At 40.6% G+C, this 21,790-nt stretch overlaps 1 protein-coding gene across 1 annotated transcript in view; it reads left to right on the top strand.

Moving 5' to 3' along the window:
• Positions 1 to 21,790, top strand: part of LOC110527498 (synapse differentiation-inducing gene protein 1) — a 51,675-nt gene that overhangs the window by 17,058 nt on the left and 12,827 nt on the right. The window contains exon 3 of the mRNA XM_021608814.3: positions 614 to 751. Coding sequence (XP_021464489.3) covers positions 614 to 751 — 138 coding nt within the window. The remainder of the gene's footprint in view (positions 1 to 613; positions 752 to 21,790) is intronic.

A 21,790-nucleotide genomic window follows, 5' to 3' on the forward strand; every position in this document is an offset into this window, starting at 1 on the left:
CCATCTGAAGTTAATCAGCAAGTCTGAGGAGGTGCAATGATTTGTAGTGTCTTACTAATCCACCCTCCAGGGCAAGAATGACCTCATAATTAGGGCCAAGCTTTTTTGGGGGCATTTTGATTTTACAGGTATTTCAAGCATGATCCACTAGGTTTGCTCAAGCTGATTGTAGCTAAAAAAAAATAGGTCAATTTAGGAGCAATTTGGGAGAGTCAATGAAACCAACCATGGAAGTATAATGTTGTGAATTCGGGGGTAGCCCAGACCGGTTTGAGATACCCTGTATTGGCTTGGCAGTCGTTGGACCCGGGTTTGAGTTTTCCCATCATTGTCCAATTGGCATGACTGGTCGTGCCCCAGTCTGGTTGAACATACGTACAGTGCCCTCTCGGTGCAAATCGACTGCTAGAGAGCACAGCGGTGCAAGCTCGGTGCCTGAACAAATGTGTTGAGGTGAGGAAAACCAGAGCCATCTGAAGTAAAAGAGAATGAACATTTATTTCAACAACACATCAGCAAGACCACCAAATGCTGCGATATAGTGCAGTCTTCTGTAAACCTCTGACCTTTTCTTGACCTACATCTAAAGTAGTCACTCTTTGTGCTTTCACAGAGCGAGTACTCGAGCGACTCAGAGAGTGAAGACAACTTTCTCATGATGCCACCGAGGGACCACTTGGGCCTGAGCGTCTTCTCCATGCTGTGTTGCTTCTGGCCCTTGGGGATCGCTGCCTTCTACTTGTCCCATGAGGTAAGGACTACTACACTGTCAATGACACTACACACACCACGGTTGCGTCACCACTAGTAGTTACAGTAAATATCAAGGCTGTCTTAGGAGAATGTGCATACTCTCACACAATAAATAACCTAAAGAAGTAAATCATTTATAGATTTAGGTCATCATAGTATTAGGTGCAAGGCTCAAAAGTACAGTGCCTAGTGAAAGTCTACACAACCTTGGCACACATCTTCATATTTTGCTGCCTTAAAATTTAATCTAAAAAGGATTACATTTTTATTTTATTTTTTATCTACACATTTTCAAAGTGTTGTGATTAATTAATGTCTTCATTGTATGTCCTCACACCCCTGACTTAATACTTGGTGGAAGCACCTTTTGGCAGCCATTACAACAGACAGTGCCTGCAGAAAGTTTTCATACATTTAGTTGTTACAGCCTGAATATATATATATATTTTGTTTGCAGAGTTATTGAAAATAAAATCAAAGAAATATCTAATTTATATCTAATTTAACACAACTGAGTTATTACTTTGTAGAAGCACGGTGATTACAGCTTTGACTCGTCTTGGGTATGTCTATATCAGCTTTGCACCTTTAGATTTGGGGATTTTCTCCCATTCTTCCTTGCAGATTTTCTCAACTCATAATTATCAGCTTCCATTCAGTCAGCGCATAAAACCGCCTCGCCAGGCCAAATGTATACAATATTAACAGCCTTTATATCTATTATAGACATAGGCTTTCAGTGTGTGACAGGTTGGTGATTCTGAAAGGACAGCAACCGTAATACCAGCCAACTCATGTAGGAGAGTGCACTTTCTGTTAAACACCAAGGGCCAGTGGAGGGTATACGCAGGTATAAGCCGTATACCCACTTTTTCAGTGGGCATTGCTTATACTCACTTCGTATTCCCTACTGATGCATATCAAAATAGTGAAGTGGAGGTATACGATTTATCAATTATGTAGAACAACAGGGAAATCATGCACAAAGTAACCTACACAATCGCAAAGCATGTGAAATATATTCACATAGCCTAGTTTCAGCGGAATATCATCTGCAGGCAGCAAGAGTGTGCATCTCTCAACTGGTTTTGGCATAGAGCAGCTCACCGAAGAATGACATCGGTAGCTGGTACGGTGTTTGAACTTATATCTACCAGTAAATGCTAACTAAGGCAACAATGGGTATGCAAACCAGGTATGGAAAAAGTTAAGTCCGAAGTGTTGGTTAGTAGGCTATTTGTGATGTGTAACTGTCATGTGCTGTTTGCGTCAGGGCCTAGTTATGGATCGGGCCTGGGTGGCTTGGGGAGCCAGGCCCTGACAGGCCCCCCCCAATCAGATTGATGTGGTTTAAGGGGGGGACGGGGGACTTTTTGGCAAAATTATAGTATACCCACTTCTCCAGGCACCACTGCATAGGGCCGATGGAAAGACAGCAGTCACACACATAATAAGCCAGTAGGTCCCAATTAAAAGAATACAAAAACACAACTTAACCAGCTCTGCTACAGCGGGTGAAAAGGTCAGACTGAGATGTTCTCTCATTTGTGTCTGGAAGTAACTAGCTAGCCAACTTTAGCCAGTCAGCGTTGCAATAAAACAAAGTTCCACTCACCAGGTGATGATCATTTGAAACTTAACTTCTTGTTGAAAGTTCTTCTTGAAAAGAGAGAAGATAACTAATTAGCAACAACATCCTCTTTAATAACACCTGCTACAGCCGCTGCAAACTAGCCGACAACAAAAGCTAGCTAGCTGGACCGTGGGAAAACTACTGCTCCCTATTGCACAGTGACTTGTTGGCCTTCAAGAAGGCAGAAGTTTCCATAGGTTTTAGTAAAAACTTGAGATTAAATCAGAACAGCATTGAAAATAATATAATTATCATTATTATAATCCTTATTTTATAAATCCTTCGCCCTTCTTTGAAGGCGTAGAAGGCCCATTGTTCCCCACTGTGTTTGGGGTTAGCAATAATTTGTAGAGTGGCTCTATTTTCCCTCAGCATGCATTTTTTTCACTCTTCCGAATTTCTAAAGAATACATATGTTCTGAAATATGAATATAGAAATCCTGGACATTTTGAACTTGATTTGACACAATTACAATCATGGTCTTGAATTGGGCTCGCATTCTTCTGGTCTCAGTCTCGCCCCTCCTCCGGTCTTGGTCTTGACTTGGATTCGATTTGCCCCGGCCTTGGTCTTGAATCTGTCTCACTTTAGGTGGTCTCAAACACAACACTGTTTCATGGTAGTGATGGTGTTGGACGGTTGATGAACTGTGATTGGTTTTCTCCAGACATAGCGCTTTGCATTCAAGCAAAATAATCATATTTTCGTCTCATCAGACCACAGAATCTTTTTCCTTATGTGCTCAGTCTTTCACAATCCTTTTTTTCAAACTTCAAGTTTGCTGTCGTGCTTTTTTCTCAGGTGTGGCTTCCGTCTGGCCACTCTCCCATAAAGTTCAAATTGGTGAAGTGCTGTAGTGACTGTTGTCCTTCTGGCAGGTTCTACCATCTCAAACAAGGAACTCTATAGTTCTGTCAGAGTGGTCATTGGGTTCTTAGTCACCTCCCTGACCAAGGTCCTTCCTGCCCTGTTGCTCAGTTTGGGCGGATGGCCAGCTCTAGGCAGTCTGGGTAGTTCCGTATTCTTTTCAGTTTCCCCTTTGATGGAGACCACTGTGCTCTTGGAAACTTTCAACACTTTTAGAAATTGTTTTATACCTTGTATGCCTCATCACAATTCAATCTCCGAGATCTACAGACAGTTTCTTGGACATTATGGTATAGGTTCTGCTTTGACATGTACTGTCAACTATGGGACTTTATATAGGCAGTGTTTCCAAACTATCATGTACAAACAATTGAATTGGCCACAGGTGGACTCCAATCAAGTTGTAGTGACGTCTCATGGATGATCAAAGGAAATTGGATGCACCTGAGCTCAATTTAAAGTGTAATAGCAAATTAGATATTTAATTAGATAGATATTTTATTTATTTAATTTAATTAGGTATTTAATATTCAATAAATGTGCAAATATTTCTAAAAATATTTTTTCACTTTGTCATTATGGGGTATTGTGTGTGTAGATGGGTGATAAATTAATAATATTTTTAAAATAAATAATTTGGCCATAACACAACAAAATGTAAAATAAGTCAAGGGGTATGAATACTTTCTGAAGGCACAGTGCCTTGCTCAAGCTCAGTAAATTTGGTTGCGAAGCAATGATGGACAGCAATGTTCAAACATCTCAGATTTTATAGGACATTTTAGTCAGGACTGAAACTGAACACTCAACCCCTTGTAGAAAGCCATGCTGGTGTGTCTTTGGCATGAACATTTGTGTCATTTTCACAATGAAAAATTAAACTATCTGGGGGTAGAGTGAGGAGGGTTTTCCTCTAACCTTTTACCTGGGCTTTGCTCCCTATTTCTTTTGATCCTGACAAACTCCCCAGTCCTTGCCGGTTACAAGCATACCCTTAACATGATGCTGCTAACACAATATTTGAAAATACAGAGTTTTTTAAAAGTGTTTTATTTATTTCACCTTTTTTTAGCCAGGTAGGCAAGTTGAGAACAAGTTCTCATTTACAACTGCGACCTGGCCAAGAATAAAGCAAAGCAGTTCGGCACATACAACAACACAGAGTTACACATGGAATAAACAAAAACATACAGTCAATAATACAGTTGAAGAAAATCTATATACAGTGTGTGCAAATGAGGTAAGAAAAGGGAGGTAAGGCAATAAATAGGCCATGGTGACGAAGTAATTACAATTTACCAATTAGACACTAGAGTGATTGATGTGCAGAAAATGAATGTGCAATTAGAGATACAGGGTTGCAAAGGAGCAAGATAAATAAATAAATACAGTATGGAGATGAGGTAGTTGGATGGGCTATTTACAGATGTGCTATGTATAGGTGCAGTGATCTGTGAGCTGCTCAGACAGCTGGTGCTTAAAGCTAGTGAGGGAGGTAAGAGTCTCCAGCTTCAGTGATTTTTGCAATTCATTCCAGTCATTGGCAGCAGAGAACTGGAAGGAAAGGCGGCCAAGGAGGAATTGGCTTTGGGGGTGGCTAGAGAGATATACCTGCTGGAGCACGTGCTACGGTGGGTGCCGCTATGGTGACCAGTGAGCTGAGATCAAATCAAATGTATTTATATAGCCCTTCGTACATCAGCTGATATCTCAAAGTGCTGTACAGAAACCCAGCCTAAAACCCCAAACAGCAAGCAATGCAGGTGTAGAAGCACGGTGGCTAGGAAAAACTCCCTAGAAAGGCCAAAACCTAGGAAGAAACCTAGAGAGGAACCAGGCTATGTGGGGTGGCCAGTCCTCTTCTGGCTGTGCCGGGTGGAGATTATAACAGAACATGGCCAAGATGTTCAAATGTTCATAAATGACCAGCATGGTCGAATAATAATAAGGCAGAACAGTTGAAACTGGAGCAGCAGCACGGCCAGGTGGACTGGGGACAGCAAGGAGTCATCATGTCAGGTAGTCCTGGGGCATGGTCCTGGGGCTCAGGTCCTCCGAGAGAGAGAAAGAAAGAGAGAAAGAGAGAATTAGAGAAAGCACACTTAAATTCACACAGGACACCGAATAGGACAGGAGAAGTACTCCAGATATAACAAACTGACCCTAGCCCCCCGACACAAACTACTGCAGCATAAACACTGAAGTGATAAGTCTTCAGTAAAGACTTAAAGGTTGAGACCGAGTTTGCGTCTCTGACATGGGTAGGCAGACCGTTCCATAAAAATGGAGCTCTATAGGAGAAAGCCCTGCCTCCAGCTGTTTGCTTAGAAATTCTAGGGACAATTAGGAGGCCTGCGTCTTGTGACCGTAGCGTACGTGTAGGTATGTACGGCAGGACCAAATCAGAGAGATAGGTAGGAGCAAGCCCATGTAATGCTTTGTAGGTTAGCAGTAAAACCTTGAAATCAGCCCTTGCTTTGACAGGAAGCCAGTGTAGGGAGGCTAGCACTGGAGTAATATGATACATTTTTTTGGTTCTAGTCAGGATTCTAGCAGCCGTATTTAGCACTAACTGAAGTTTATTTAGTGCTTTATCCAGGTAGCCGGAAAGTAGAGCATTGCAGTAGTCTAACCTAGAAGTGACAAAAGCATGGATTAATTTTTCTGCATCATTTTTGGACAGAAAGTTTCTGATTTTTGCAATGTTACGTAGATGGAAAAAAGCTGTCCTTGAAATGGTCTTGATATGTTCTTCAAAAGAGAGATCAGGGTCCAGAGTAACGCCGAGGTCCTTCACAGTTTTATTTGATACGACTGTACAACCATTAAGATTAATTGTCAGATTCAACAGAAGATCTCTTTGTTTCTTGGGACCTAGAACAAGCATCTCTGTTTTGTCCGAATTTAAAAGTAGAAAGTTTGAAGCCATCCATTTCCTTATGTCTGAAACACATGCTTCTAGCAAGGGCAATTTTGGGGCTTCACCATGTTTCATTGAAATGTACAGTTGTGTGTCATCCGCATATCAAGGCGGGGCCTTACCTATCAGAGACTTGTAGATGACCTGAAGCCAGTGGGTTTGGCGACAAGTATGAAGTGAGGGCCAGCGAATGAGGCTTTACAGGTCGCAGTGGTGGGTAGTATATGGGGCTTTGGTGACAAAACGAATGGCACTGTGATAGACTGCATCCAATTTGTTGAGTGTTGGGGGCTATTTTGTAAATGACATCACCAAAGTTGAGGATCTGTTTCAATCTGTGTTGTATTAGATTTGACCCAAACGTGTGTGTGTGTGTTTGAATTTAGGCCAAAAAGTACATTTCTTTGCCATATTGTAGGGCTGGGCAGTATACCGTATTTTACGAAATACTGGTATTGAGGCACGGACCAGTTTTGGTTTTTATGTTACCTTCTATAACAGTGTTTGAATGTTTGGTTTGTTAAACGTGATACACCATGTGTAACATCCATTTTTTCCCCCAAGCGTTCTATAATTACACTTAGTTTGTGTTTCTTACATCTGCAAACAGCTAGTTTGTCTTTTCTTAGCAAGTTGGGCCTAAATCGTGTTAGCCGCTAATGCTAATCGCTAGTTAACCTGCTAGCTTGCTAATTAATGTACTGAGACAGAACAAGCGTAACTGGCTATACAGCCTGATAATACCAATGATGGGATAGACCTAAATCAGTATGTTGTTTGTGTGACAGTATCTTCTAAATCGAAGAGGAATATGCGAAGCATGAATATGTTAGCTACATGAAGTATTATAGCCAAATATTATAGGGTCCCTTAGGAAACACTTATTAACACTTTGCTTCCTACCCTGTCACAATAACTCCTCCTGACATTTTCATTCGTTGTCATGTCAAACAACACTGTATTCAAAGTGCCCACTATTATATTCTAACTATAGAATTGGAACAATCATTCTATTTTCATGATTCCAACAGTTCACCAAATTGTTTTGCTCTAAATTGCAAGTCAAATCGCAATTGCAACATTTGGTTAAAAGGCCTAGATTGTTTACCATTGTGCAGACCTATGTGGCAGTGTGGACATTACCTCAAATGAGTGTAGTAAATGCTGAAAATTATTTTTGGTTAAATTGAACAGTAAAAAAACAATCAGAATGGAGAAGAACACATTCTAAGTGATTTCAATGGATGTGTTGCCACCCTAGGGTCACTCACTACTCATAAAGCAAATGTAGAACTTTTATTATTCAAAAATATAAAATACAGTCAGTCATAACGTGATATAATCTCAGCAAAAAAAGAAACGTCCCTTTTTCTGTCTTTCAAAGATAATTTGTAAAAATCCAAATAATTTCACAGATCTTCATTGTAAAGGGTTTAAACACTGTTTCACATGCTTGTTCAATGAACCATATACAATTAATGAACATGCACCTGTGGAACGGTCGTTAAGACACTAACAGCTTACAGACGGTATGCAATTTTTTTTATTTGACCTTTTTATTTAACTAGGCAAGTCAGTTGAGAACAAATTCTTATTTACAATGACGGCCTAGGAAGAGTGGGTTAACTGCCTTGTTCAGGGGCAGAACGACCTTGTCAGCTCGGGGGTTCGATCTAGCAACCTTTCAGTTACTTGTCCAATGCTCTAACCACTAGGCTACCTGCCGCAATTAAGGTCACAGTTATAAAAACTTAGGACACTAAAAAGGCCTTTCTACTGACGCTGAAAAACACCAAAAGAAAGATGCCCAGGGTCCCTGCTCATCTGCGTGAACGTGCCTTAGGCATGCTGCAAGGAGGCAGATGTGACCAGGGAAATGAATTGCAATGTCCGTACTGTGAGACACCTAAGACAGTGCTACAGGGAGACAGGAAGGACAGCTGATCGTCCTTGCAGTGGCAGACCATGTGTAACAACACCTGCACAGGATCGGTACATCTGAGCATCAGACCTGCGGGACAGGTACAGGATGGCAACAAAAACTGCCCGAGTTACACCAGGAATGCACAATCCCTCCATCAGTGCATCAGACTGTCCGCAATAGGCTGAGAGAGGCTGGACTGGGGTCTTCTAGGCCTGTTGTAAGGCAGGTCCTCACCAGACATCACCGGCAACAACGTCGCCTATGGGCACAAACCCACTGTCGCGGGACCAGACAGGACTGGCAAAACGTGCTCTTCACTGACGAGTCGCGGTTTTGTCTCACCAGAGGTGATGGTTGGATTCGCGATTATCGTCGAAGGAATTAGCATTACACCGAGGCTTGTACTCTGGAGTAGAGATCGACCGATTAATCAGCAAGACCTATTAATTAGGGCCGATTTCAAGTTTTCATAACAATCGTAATCTGCCTTTTTGGATGCCGATTATGGCCAATTACATTGCAATCCACTAGGAAACTGCATGTCAGGCTGACCACCTGTTACGCGAGTGCAGCGTCAAAAGGACCCTGTGGCTGCAAGGAGCCACGGTAAGTTGCTAGCTAGCATTTAAACTTATCTTTATAAAAATAAATCAATCGTCACATAATCACTAGTTAACTACACATGGTTGATGAGATTACTAGGTTAACTAGCTTGTCCTGCGTTGCATATAGTCAATGCAGTGCCTGTTAATTTATCATTGAATCACAGCCTACTTAAACTTCGCCAAACTGGTGATGATTTAACAAAAGCGCATTCGTGAAAAAAGCACAATCTTTGCACAAATGTACCAAACCATAAACATCAATGCCTTTCTTAAAATCAATACACAGAAGTATATATATTTTTAAACATGCATATTTAGTTAAAAGAAATTCATGTTTGCAGGCAATATTAACTAGGGAAATTGTGTCACTTCTCTTGCGGTCAGTGCAAGCAGAGTCAGGGTATATGCAACAGTTTGGGACGCCTGGCTCGTTGTGAACTGTGAACTAATTTGCCAGAATTTTACATAATTATGACAACATTTAAGGTTGTGCAATGTAACAGCAATATTTAGACTTAGGGTTGCCACCCGTTTGATAAAATACCGAACGGTTCCGTATTTCACTGAAATAATAAACGTTTTGTTTTTGAAATGATAGTTTCCGTATTGAACCATATTAATTACCAAAGGCTCCTATTTCTGTGTTTATTATATTATAATTAAGTCTATGATTTGATAGAGCAGTCTGACTGAGCGGTGGTAGGCAGCAGAGGGGTCGTAAGCATTTATTCAAATAGCACTTTACTGCTTTTTCCAGCAGCTCTTAGGAATGGTTGATGCCCAGCGCTGTTTGAGTTACAGCCTTTCACCTCCCGAAATTAGACTGGCAATACTAAAGTGCCTATAAGAACATCCAATAGTCAAAGGTATATGAAATACAAATGGTATAGAGAGAAATAGTCGACGCGTCATAATTCCTATAATAACTACAACCTAAAACGTCTTAACTGGGAATATTGAAGAACTGGGAATATTGAACCACCAGCTTTCATATGTTCTCATGTTCTGAGCAAGGAACTTAAACATTAGCTTTTCTACATGGCACATATTGCATTTTTACTTTCTTCTCCAACACTGTGTTTTTGCATTATTTAAACCAAACTGAACATGTTTCATTATTTATTTGAGACTAAATAGATTATATTGATGTATTATATTAAGTTAAAATAAGGGTTCATTGTTCATTCAGTATTGTTGTAATTGTCATTATTACAAACATATAAAAATCGGCCGATTAATCTGTATTGGCTTTTTTTGGTCCTCCAATAATCGGTATCGGCGTTGACAAATCATAATCGGTCGACCTCTACTCTGGAGCGGGATCGATTTGGAGGTGGAGGGTCTGTCATGGTCTGGGGCGGTGTGTCACAGCATCATCGGACTGAGCTTGTTGTCCTTGCAGGCAATCTCAATGCTGTGCGTTACAGGGAAGACATCCTCCTCCCTCATGTGGTACCCTTTCTGCAGGCTCACCCTGACATGACCCTCCAGCATGACAATGCCACCTGCCATACTGCTCGTTATGTGCATGATTTCCTGCAAGACAGGAATGTCAGCGTTCTGTCATGGCCAGCAAAGAGCCCGGATCTCAATCCCATTGAACACGTGGGACCTGTTGGATCGGATGGGTGAGGGCTAGGGCCATTCCCCCCAGAAATGTCTGAGAACTTGCAGGTGCCTTGATGGAAGAGTGGGGTAACATCTCACAGCAAGAACTGGTAAATCTGGTGCAGTCCATGAGGAGGAGATGCACTGCAGCACTTAATGCAGCTGGTGGCCACACCAGATACTGACTGTTATTTTTGATTTTGACCCCCCCCCCCCCTTTGTTCAGGGTCACATTATTCAATTTCTATTAGTAACATGTCTGTGGAACTTGTTCAGTTTATGTCTGTTGTTGAATCTTGTTATGTTCATACAAATATTTACACATGCTAAGTTTGCTGAAAATAAACGCAGTTGACAGTGAGAGGACATTTTCTTTTTTTGCTGAGTTTATTTGGCCATATTCCCCTACCATGTTTGTTGCCCTAAGAGTAGTGTAAAGTTGACTCTTATTTCAAAAATGTTCACAGCTGTAATGGCTGCCAAAGGTGCTTCCACCAAGTATTAACCCAGGGGTGTGAAGACGTACACAATCAAGAAATCTTTTTTTTTTTTAAATGTATTTGAAGGTGCAATATGCAGAAAACGCTCCGCCATTTCCTGGTTACTAAAATTCAAATAGTTTTCCTAATTTCAGTTTGTGACAAAACAAGCAATGCGTAGTGTAGAGAATCATTGTACAATTTTAAACAGCGGTGAAGTTCCTTTTCAATAACCGCAAATATAATATTTTCAGCTGTTTTGAAGCTAGTGTACAAAACTGAAAGTAAAAGATGCAAAAATAGAACTGAAAAACGCAAGCATAGAAATAGTGCACATAGAACAGATCTACCGCTTCTTGGACTTGCTTTCAATAAAACTGATAAAAACTCTACATTTTATGTGAATTTGGTTGGGTTGCCCAAAAAGTGACATATTGCTGCTTTCATTTGGAACATTCAAAAAATATTTCACTTTGAAAATGTGGAGTATGATGTGAATATCAGTAGGGGGGGAAAAACACATTTTCATAAATGTTTAGATTTTTTTTTAAAGCAGCAGAATGTGACGACTGCAGGGGGTGTGTGGACATTCACTAGGCACTTTTTTGTCAAGATCTACTGGCAGGAAGGTTCATTGTTAAAATGGAAATAAAGTAGCTCAATATGATTTATTCCTTTCCAATGTGCCAGACAGTGGATCTGCTGCCTGTGTGCCTGTTTTTTAGTTGGATGCATCATGTATTCAATATCAGTATTCAATATTCCTGTGTGTTTCAGTATAACATTTTGTAATATAGGACAGCAGAGCTACGGTCCCAGGGGGCTGCCTAGTAGGTAGAGAGCGTGATGAAATCTCTGCATTAGCTGTTGCTTTTTTTCAACTCACAGGTCACCAATGGCAGTTAGAAGAACAGATGAAGATGCTTTGTTTTCATATAAAATAAATCAGGGACCTGATTTAAGCTTTTTTTCAGTCCATCTAATGTTGGAAAAATAGGACAATTTGTTTACAGCCAAAGCATGCGCCTAGACAATGTTATTTTCTCTGTAATGTAAACCATGGGTTTGTTATGGCACCATGGGGACCACTAAGGACACCATGAGATTGAATCCTTGCTATTTGCAGGAAGGGCTTAGCTGTAATAACAGTATAACACAAAAAAACATGCCTTTAGTGAAAAGTCCCTGTTGTTTCAGACCATGTACAACATAAATCCTCTATAAAAACATGAAACCTTGTACTTTGTATAGTGTCACCATCTTGATTGCGTCTTAGAACCAGGAAAATGAGCAAAAGGACATTGATTCAGTTGATAGATGAGAGTGGGCTTGATGAAGATGTTAGACAGTTGTTTTCCGTATGTGTGTAATGATCTCATATCTCTGTGAGCTGCTCGAAGCCTCTGGCAGCAGCCTGCAACCCACACTGAATCACTCTGGTCTGACTGCACGTCACGACTCAAACACCTACATCTCTCTCTTATGCTCCATGTTTTTATAAAGTCTGCTCGGTTGGCATGGGCAACACAGCCCACGCTAAAATCAATTTCCTAAAATTCAACTACAAAGCCTTGTAGGCACAGGATACAAAATGTTGCAGGCTGAAATTAAAACAGAAAGCCACATCGCCATGGTGGTAGGTTTTGAAGAGCTTTAGGGCACGTTTCAAACTCAATCCACGGAGGGATTGTCTGCTGGCTTTTGCTCCTCACTTGTACTTGATTGATTAATTAAGGTCACTAATTAGTAAAGAACTCTCCCCATCTGGTTGTCTTAGTTGACAGGAAAACCCCACAGACACTAGGCCTTCCATGGAATGAAATTGACACCCCTGGTTTAGGGTATCATCAAAGATAAGCTATTCAAAGCAACCATTATAAGTTCCTGAAAGGAACAGGAAAACGTTTTGAGTCTCAGTGAATTGAAAACCCATCCACAAGCATAGACATGCTCCAGAACTTTGGCAACTAGTAAGTATTTTTTGAAACCTCCCACTTTGGGCTGGATGTGTCGATTCTATAGTTCATATTCTATTTATTTAACCTGTATTTAACTAGGCAAGTCAGTTAAGAACAATTTCTTATTTACAATGACTGCCTAGGAACAGCCTTGTTCAGGGGCAGAAAGACCATTTTTTACCTTGTCAGCTCAGGGATTCGATCTAGCAACCTTTCAGTTACTGGCCCAATGCTCTGTGAGCAGAATGACTGTCTTTCCTCAATTAGCCACGAAGTGACTGTTTTCTGGAAGCGGTGCAGCGCCATTTTCCCAAAATTTTCCCACACTTGGGCCAGCCCCCCCTAGCAATTCGAGTTTCAGCCAATGAGTTTCAGCCCCTCGCCATTTGAGTTCCAGTTAGCAAGATGCACACAGAGCAGAGGGAAAGAGAGCGCAATGCACATAGTAGTACGTAGTACGTCATTTTCTGGGTCCACTTTTGGCTCGTGATCGACTACTTTCAGAACTATTGTCTAAAAAGTATACAAAATGACCGGAGGAATCTCATGAATTAAATATCTGCGGATCATCTTCTTCCTATGAGTTGTCCACGTTGGCGTTTTAGGAAAATCGAAGGTGGTCTGCAAAACATAATGAAATCAAGGAAAATGCAGTCTTGAGAAAGCCACCTACCTACACACAAAAGCTGTTGAAATCATCTCTTCAAAAAATGTATAGACACAACTTCCTGTTTGTGCAGAATGGATCGGCACTGACATGTGTTTATTGGATCAAGAGGTAGAAGCCAGAACATAATTAAGAACACTATTTGTATTTACATTTATATAAATTGGGTAATGTGACAATGTGATAATTGGATGGAAAACCATGCATAGATTGACAAAGGAACTGCTTCAGTAAGGCTCAACAATTTTCTTCTCCAGCCTGTATTTGTGTAATATAAAGATAATCCATGTTGTCTACAGCCCACACATACAGAGTGTGTGCCATAGCATAGATTTCCTTTCAACACCTCCCTCGGGAGTTTGTTTCAAATATCAATCACCTTGAGTGCACTTTAATCAAGATCAGGTTATTGCTTATGGGCTCTCTCTGTGAAGATGTGTCTCAGTCTCACGCTCAAAGCAGAGCGGAAAGCAGCTTCTGTGTCGATTGGTAGAACGTTAATAAGAGCTGTGTTTTGAGTGGTGCACTTGGTTTCTGCATCTCAAGAGCAACTAAAGGCCGTTGCCCCATTTTAATTGGTTCCCGTTACCTTTTGTTCAGCTCAACACTCCAATTAATTTCCTCCTTTTGAGGAGGAACGAAGCAATCAATACACAGCTCTTTGGGGCGACGTGGTGTAGGGGGAAAAAAGCTTTAATCACAACCAATCTAGATTTCATGGGTGAGATTGCAGGGGACCCACCCCCCTCCCCCACCCCCTCCCCCACCCTCTCTATTAGATAGGCAACTGTATAGCTACTGGGTTGTTTGTTAAAAGGCACATTAATCTGTCAGAATGACTTGGATTTCTGCACAGTATTAGCTGCAGTTTTTGCTCATTAGTATTTTTCTTCCTCCTATTCTGTTGTGACGACGTATCAATGTGATAAACTGACTGGCTTTCCAAAAAGTAATCAATGTAAGAGAATTTTGTCTTTTGTTCACCCAACTTTGAACACAAATCCAATGCCATAGTGACATAATTTTTTTTATTTCATTTTAGTTGACAAGTCAACCAAATGTCATTAAAAAAATAGACGTTGAACTGACGTCTGTGCCCAGGGGATCCTTACTCTCTACTGTTACTGTCTCAAACTCAAAGGAGAAGCATGAATTGGCTTTCATCAACGCGAAACTCCCAGACTGACTCTGACAGAATTGATGGCAATTAGGCTGAAACTTAAGCCTGTTTTGTATAATACTAATACATTTTAATTTGTATAGCGCTTTATATTAGTTATCTCAAAGCTCTACTGAGGAGTTTTATATATATATAACATCATACATTTAGAATGAAAGCAGGTAAAATGGCAATAGTATGCTAGGTGCTAAATACATTTTAGATTGGGACTAGGACTCAGAAATATATTGTCTGTGGTAGTGGATTTTAAGGCCAGTTTTAAAAGTTCAGAGTGATGGAGTGGCTCTCAGGTGGTCAGGGAGACCATTCCATGGGCAAGGGAGCAGAAGGCTCGGTCCCCCATAGACGTGTCTTGGGGACATGAAGCAGTAGGGAGTGGCTGGAGCGGAGAATGCGAGGTGGCTTGCTGATTGAGATGAGGTCGCTGATGTAGGTGGGACTCCATCCATTCAAGGCTTTAAATACAAGCATGAGACTTTTGAAGTTGATCCGGTAGTTGACCAGTAGCCAGTGGATTTGGGCCAGGATTGGGGTGATGCGGTCTGACTTCTTGGTCCTGGTCAGGACACTGACAGCACTGTTCTGGATTGGTTGGAGCCTCTGGGGGTCTCCCAGCCAAATCACTACAAACAGTGCTTTGTCGTAGTCGATCCGAGAAAAGATGAAGGCGTGGATGAGTTTTTCTGCGTATGTCCTGTCAATAAATACTCAGATCATTGCAGACACAGTTTCTGTTTTTCTTTTCCTGGAAGTTTTCTGGGGTAAGGAATGTTTTGGGGATTTTCAAGTCCCTCAGTTGCCTGATTCTCTTTTTTTTTGTTCAAGCTGGACTGAAAAGTGTTTGGGTCCAGTTTCTTTCCAGTTTCATTACTGTTACCTGCAGTGAAACAGTTGAGGATGACTATGTCCCTCTGACTCATCTGGCAGAGTGGAGAGCTCCGTTGATCATGCATATTGCAACCACCACCACACTACTTCCCATCTCTTCTGGGACTTAGAGGGAACTATCAGAGCGAGTAAATTGTGAAATACATATTCAAGCAGGGGTTGATCTCATCTCTAGTTAGGCACCAACCCAAGGGAAACCTGGAGGAGAACGGGCCGGTTTGGAATGAAATACTTCCATTTATCTCTGGGGATGCTATTTGGGGAACATGCATAACTCTTTCAACATTTTAAAGTGCATTTCTATGGGGGTATTTCCCTGGTTTGAATATGCCATTTAGTATTTCATTTTAGTGCTGGGCTATATATCGAATTAATTTGAGTTTATGTTTTAGCTCGATATTCCAAATGCCTGTATTGTAAGAATCAAGTTTATTTATGTTATCTTTTAGTTTTTATGAACCCTTATGTCTGCTTGTTCTCATGTTGTCTTTTTGGTCTTGTCTCCTTCGCTCCTTCTGCTGTGACTGTGCACCTATGCTGTGCACCTTCCCATTTACACACACACACACACACACACACACACACACACACCAAGCCCCTCCCCCTGCCACTCATAACAACAAAGATGAAAGATCACCTCTTCCTCTCTTAACAACAAGCGAATTCCACTCGCTATTTGCATTTGGGTTGGTCCAACAGAATTGGTTATATGGACACCGAAACACATTGAGACAATATTTTACTGTAGTAGACGACAACGTAACCTTTCTAACAAATATCCTTTTTTTGTTTCAACTCCTTAAATGTTGCAAAGAGCACACCCTACTAAAACGGTAGTATCAATGAACATTGATTCTGGAAATGAATGAATACACAGTTTCTATCTGCACGTGTGTACTGCTGGTAGCATTTTAGCCACAGACTATTATACTGTCTAGTTTGGTCTTTATAAACGTGCATAAGCATAAAATACTGTTATATAAGGAATTGGGAACTTGTTCTCATTCTGAAAAACAAGGTAGGCCACATGATTTCAACATCCTGAACAAAGTAGACAGGCTAGCATGCTGTTCAAACAGTTGGAGACGGACAGAAGGATGTGTTCAGGGTTGCCGGGTCTAGCTAAAATTGAGCCCAAGGACCACTCAACCTGGCCAAAAGGCCTGAAAACTAGCCCCATTCTTTTTCACAGCAAGAGAGGAGTTGATGTGTTTATATAATACATTATTTTTTCCCCATAACGTTATCGAGCCAATTAAGAAGGAATATCGTAGTAACTTGTAACGTAATTAAAAGAGTAAAAAGTATTATTTTTCATGGTCTGATATACCAGGACTTCCAACCAATTAGCATTCAGGGCTCGATCCAGTTTTATAATTGTAAATAAATCCCCTCTGCGGATGTGCATAACTATAGAGAAATCGGACAGGAGAGTTTGAGTGATGAAAGTTGGACAGACGATCTGAAAATCTGTTTGGCTATTTTCTGACAATTGGGATGTTATTATGTGCCAGATGTTAAGACTTTACACCGTTATAAATGGCCTATTTGTGAGATTGACATTTCAATAGGCATAGGCTACAAACTAAAATTTGGCTTTAGGATTGTAATTGAATTTTGACATGGGTTTGCTAAGATAAAGGCAGGTAGTTTATAGCCCCTGATAGGCCTACATCTAATTTCAGGTAGTCTATAGTAGCCTAGACAAGATGTAGGCAAGATGTGAACTGAACGATTTAGCAGCTTGCTTAGTTCAAATTAACAGACAAATTTATCCAACATTAATAGATTTTGAGGTAAGAAGTGCTTGTGTTTCCCCAATAGCCTGCTGGAATAGGCTACTGAGGATGGGGGACATCATTTCAATCACTGAATTAAATGTTAATAATATGTACATGAACTAAATATGCTGGTCAACAACAACCAATGTTTATTTTTTAGACGTTTTTTTACCTGTAGTCTAATCTGTTACCATCAATCTAATTCTTTCTAACAACTGATCTGCAATTGCAATAGATGCTAACTTTTGATAACTTCCAATTGAATGAACGAAACATGTCCATTAATAATTGCATAACAGTAATTGCATAACATAAGGCTACAACAACAATAAACGGAAGTTATAGGCGATTTATTCAATTGGTTTGCCTGCTCCAGGTAGGCTACACAAGTGGCACAAATGTATTTGAAATGACTCCAGTGATATCGCCATGTCAACATTTATCGTATCAAATGGTAGCCTACAATGGCATATACATTAATAGGCTACTTGACGGCCAACAGATGCAAATGTAACATTCTCCACATGTAATGTCAGTTTCATTGAGGACCCCCCCCCCCCCATAAAAAGAACCACGCAAGGGTGTTCCATAAATTCAATTTCAAATTTCCACTCGGGCAGCCTAGAGATCCAAGAACTGAGCATGCATTAAACACTTTGCTAGATACAGTTTTCCTTATCCTCTAATGGTATATGACATTCCTGGGAGTGTGTAAATGTGTTTTTTTTATCATAGCATTTTTGTATGCTCCCTATGGTTATGTACTTGAAAATGTATAAATTGACCAATTGCGCACATTATTTAGGCAAACTTCTGGCAGACAGTTGTGTAGTAATTTAATTCTTCACAGGAACTTTGCACACACACTGCTGCCATCTTGTGGACAACATCTAAATTACACCTAGAATCCTATCTTAATGTATAGCTTTTCGCTTACATTTCAAAGATGATAAAAAAAAACACGCGTTTAATTCTTCTAATTTTTTTTGTATTATCTTTTACCAGATCGAATGTGTTATATTCTTCATTCATTTCACGTTTCCTTTCAAATGGTATCAAGAATATGCATATCTTTGCTTCAGGTCCTGAGCTACAGGCAGTTAGATGGGTTGGGTATGTAATTTTAGGTGGAAATTGAAAAAAAGGGTCCGATCTTTAAGAGGTTTTGGAATGCAGTTTAGACTCCCTCCGAGCGAATGTATGTAATGCGCTCTAGTGTGCCCGAAGTCATTATTTCCATTATTTTATGATATTCATCAGTTCTTGCTAATTAATATGTTTTACTGAATAAGTGTTGGAAATAGGTGCCTACGTAATAACAATTTAAATACCACGTTCGCGCATGCTGCTCCCTCTCCTCTCACTCACGTGACTCAATATCTGTAGTGCTCTCTCAACACACACACACCCCCCTCCGGCCCTCCCCACCAGCAACAGCCTGACTCACTGCCTAACAGTCAGCAGCAGATCACAGTGAAATATGTGTTTTTAAGAGAGATGCCATAGCGGCCGCGGTGCAACTTAGAAATAGCCCAAAAACCCGCCACGTGCGACCAATACATTTTCACCCTCGACATAGTTTTCAAAGTAGCCCAAATGTGGGAAAACAGCGAACATGGCAACACTGGGTGTGTTCATAACAATTCAACTGTTCTATCTTGTTAGCTGGCAAATAGATCCAAGTTAGCTAGACTTGAAATATAAACAATTGCTGGCTACTCACTAGCAGGTGGGCTTGTGCTTGAGAGATTGTTTATGAGACCTATAAGACCTGCTACAGGAAGTTTGTTATTATTAGTGAATGTGCATTATGCATGGTTCTGGCTAAATCTGTAACAAAATGGGCATTTTCATAGACGGACAGTGATTATTGCAACAACAACAAAAAGCAGTTTCAACTATTGGTAGTACACATCAGTTGTGCACCGGGGCCTCACACCCTTCTTTCTATTCTGGTTAGGGCCAGTTTGCGCTGTACTGTGGAGGGAGTAGTACACCGCGTTGTACAAGATCTTCAGTTTCTTGGCAATTTCTCGCATGGAATAGCCTTCATTTCTCAGAACAAGAATAGACTGACAAGTTTCAGAAGAAAGGTCTTTGTTTCTGGGCATTTTGAGCCTGTAATCAAACCCACAAATGTCTTGATACTCAACTAGTCTAAAGAAGGCCAGTTGTATTGCTTCTTTTATCAAAACAACAGTTTTCAGCTGTGCTAACATAATTGCAAAAGGGTTTTCTAATGATCAATTAGCCTTTTGAAATGATAAACTTGGATTCGCTAACACAACGTGCCATTGGAACACAGTGATGGTTGCTGATAATGGTCCTCTGTACACTATGTAGATATTCCATTAAATATCAGCAGTTTAGAGCTACAATAGTCATTTTCCACATTAACCATGTCTACACTGTATTTCTGATCAATTTGATGTTTTTTTAATGGACAAAAAATGTGCTTTTCTTTCAAAAACAAGGACATTTCTAAGTGACCCCAAACTTTTGAACGGTAGTGTATATCGGGTGAACAGTTTAGAAATTACAGCACTTTTTGTATGTATTTCCCCTATTCTAGGGGACCCAAACTATTGGGACAAATAACAATAGCATGTGTTTCTAAACACTTCTACATTAACGTGGAGGCTACCGTGATTACGGATAATCCTGAATGAATCATGAATAATGATGAGTGAGAAAGTTAGACGCGCAAATACCATACCCCCTCTCACCATTTTTTTGTGAGGGGGGATATGTGTGTCTAAATTTCAAAAGCATTATTCACGATTCATTCAGGATTATCCGTAATCATGGTAGCATCCACATGTAATGTAGAAGTGCAGAAGTGCATGGGTCCATTTACTGGCCCAAAGATTTATTCAACTGGGAGCGCACCGTCCAAACAAATTGAACAGCCTAAACACGGGATCTGCTGGAAATGATACTGGTCATTTAACTGCTGTGTAAGAATACTGTAGGTAACACCTCATTTAGTTTAGGTCGAGACTAGTGTAGTGTGTCTCCACAGGATTTCCATTATCAAAGCCACAGATGCATGGATAAACAAGAATAGTCTTCTAGGATTCCGTTTCAGTATTTAATAGTCACATGTACAGGTTTGCAGGTGTGATTGCAGGGTACAGTGAACATCTTAGGCTTTGAGCTCCAACATGCAGGACCAGGCAAAATAAAGAATATGGTAATAAAAAAAACAACAATGGAAATAGAACTATATACACAATAACAACTGTGGCAGTGATGAATAAATAAATGTCCATTGAGGTAGAGGCAGAGTAAAGACTGTTTAGGGGGTGTGGGAGAATGACCGTAAGGGGAGAAGCCTGACCATTGAGGGGGTGTGGGGATCAAGTGAAAAAAATCTATAACAATTTTAATGAAAAAAATGATAATAGACATATTAACAACCGCAACAGTGACTGTCGTTGGGGTGGGGGAAAAAGTATGTGGGGTTGGACTGTCCATCGGGGGACACATATGTAGCAGGGGGAAGAGCTGCATGAGAAAGACTGTCCATAGGTGGAGCAGCAGGTAAGGTAAGTGACCGTTGAGGGTGTGAGGGGAAAATGTCCATAGGGGGAGTAACAGGAGCAGGTGGTGCTCCTGTAGAACACTGTGCAGGCCCTCTGGGACAAGCCAAATTTCTTCAGCCTCCTGAGGCTGGAGAGTCGCTGTCGCGACATCACTACGTTGTCCGAATAGTTAGACCATTTCATCTTCTCTGAGATGTGTACGGCGGCCCTGTTGATGGGGGCGTGTCCAGCCGGGTTCCTCCTGAAGTCCACAATCGGCTCCTTTGTTTTGCTGTTAATGTTGAGGGAGAGGTTGTTTACCTGGCATGTTTACTATCACCTGTAACACTCAACCGTTTCTTCTGTCATTGGCTGATTTTGTGGATTCATTGGTGTCGTCAAGGAGGATTGTATTGGGATTTTTATAACTACTCTCCTGAGCATAATTTTTTGCCATGTAGTTGTTATTCTTTAAATAAGGTGGTGGTGTATACAGATGGTGAGATGGAAAAACACATTATGTGCAGCTTAATAATGCCCTTTTTTTGTCACAAGATGATTATTATTACTGTAGATCTTACTTAAATCAATCTCCGTCATCTCACATGGGCAAAGTTGCATAGGTCCCGACACCCTAACGAGAGGTCTCAATGTTACGTTACCAAACTGCAACAATCTGTTTTTGCTACGCCAGTGTGTATAATCTGATTCAATGCTTTTAGAACATGCCCCACACAAATTGGCTAAGCTTTTTACATAATATTTTGGCACGATTGTGTGAGAGTGGGCCTTGTATGGAATAAGCTAGGAACGAAAATCCTCCTTGAGCGATGGCGGACATATTCCACAAAGCAACATTTTTTTTTACCATGTATAAAAATGTTTCACTCATAGATACAGTGGCAAGAACAAGTATGTGAAGCCTTTGGAATTGCCTGGATTTCTGCATAAATTGGTCATCAAATTTGATCTGATCTTTATCTAAGTCACAACAATAGACAA

This window comes from Oncorhynchus mykiss, chromosome 1, assembly GCF_057628025.1.
Source record: "Oncorhynchus mykiss isolate SJ-2025 chromosome 1, ASM5762802v1, whole genome shotgun sequence".
Classification (NCBI taxonomy): domain Eukaryota; kingdom Metazoa; phylum Chordata; class Actinopteri; order Salmoniformes; family Salmonidae; genus Oncorhynchus; species Oncorhynchus mykiss.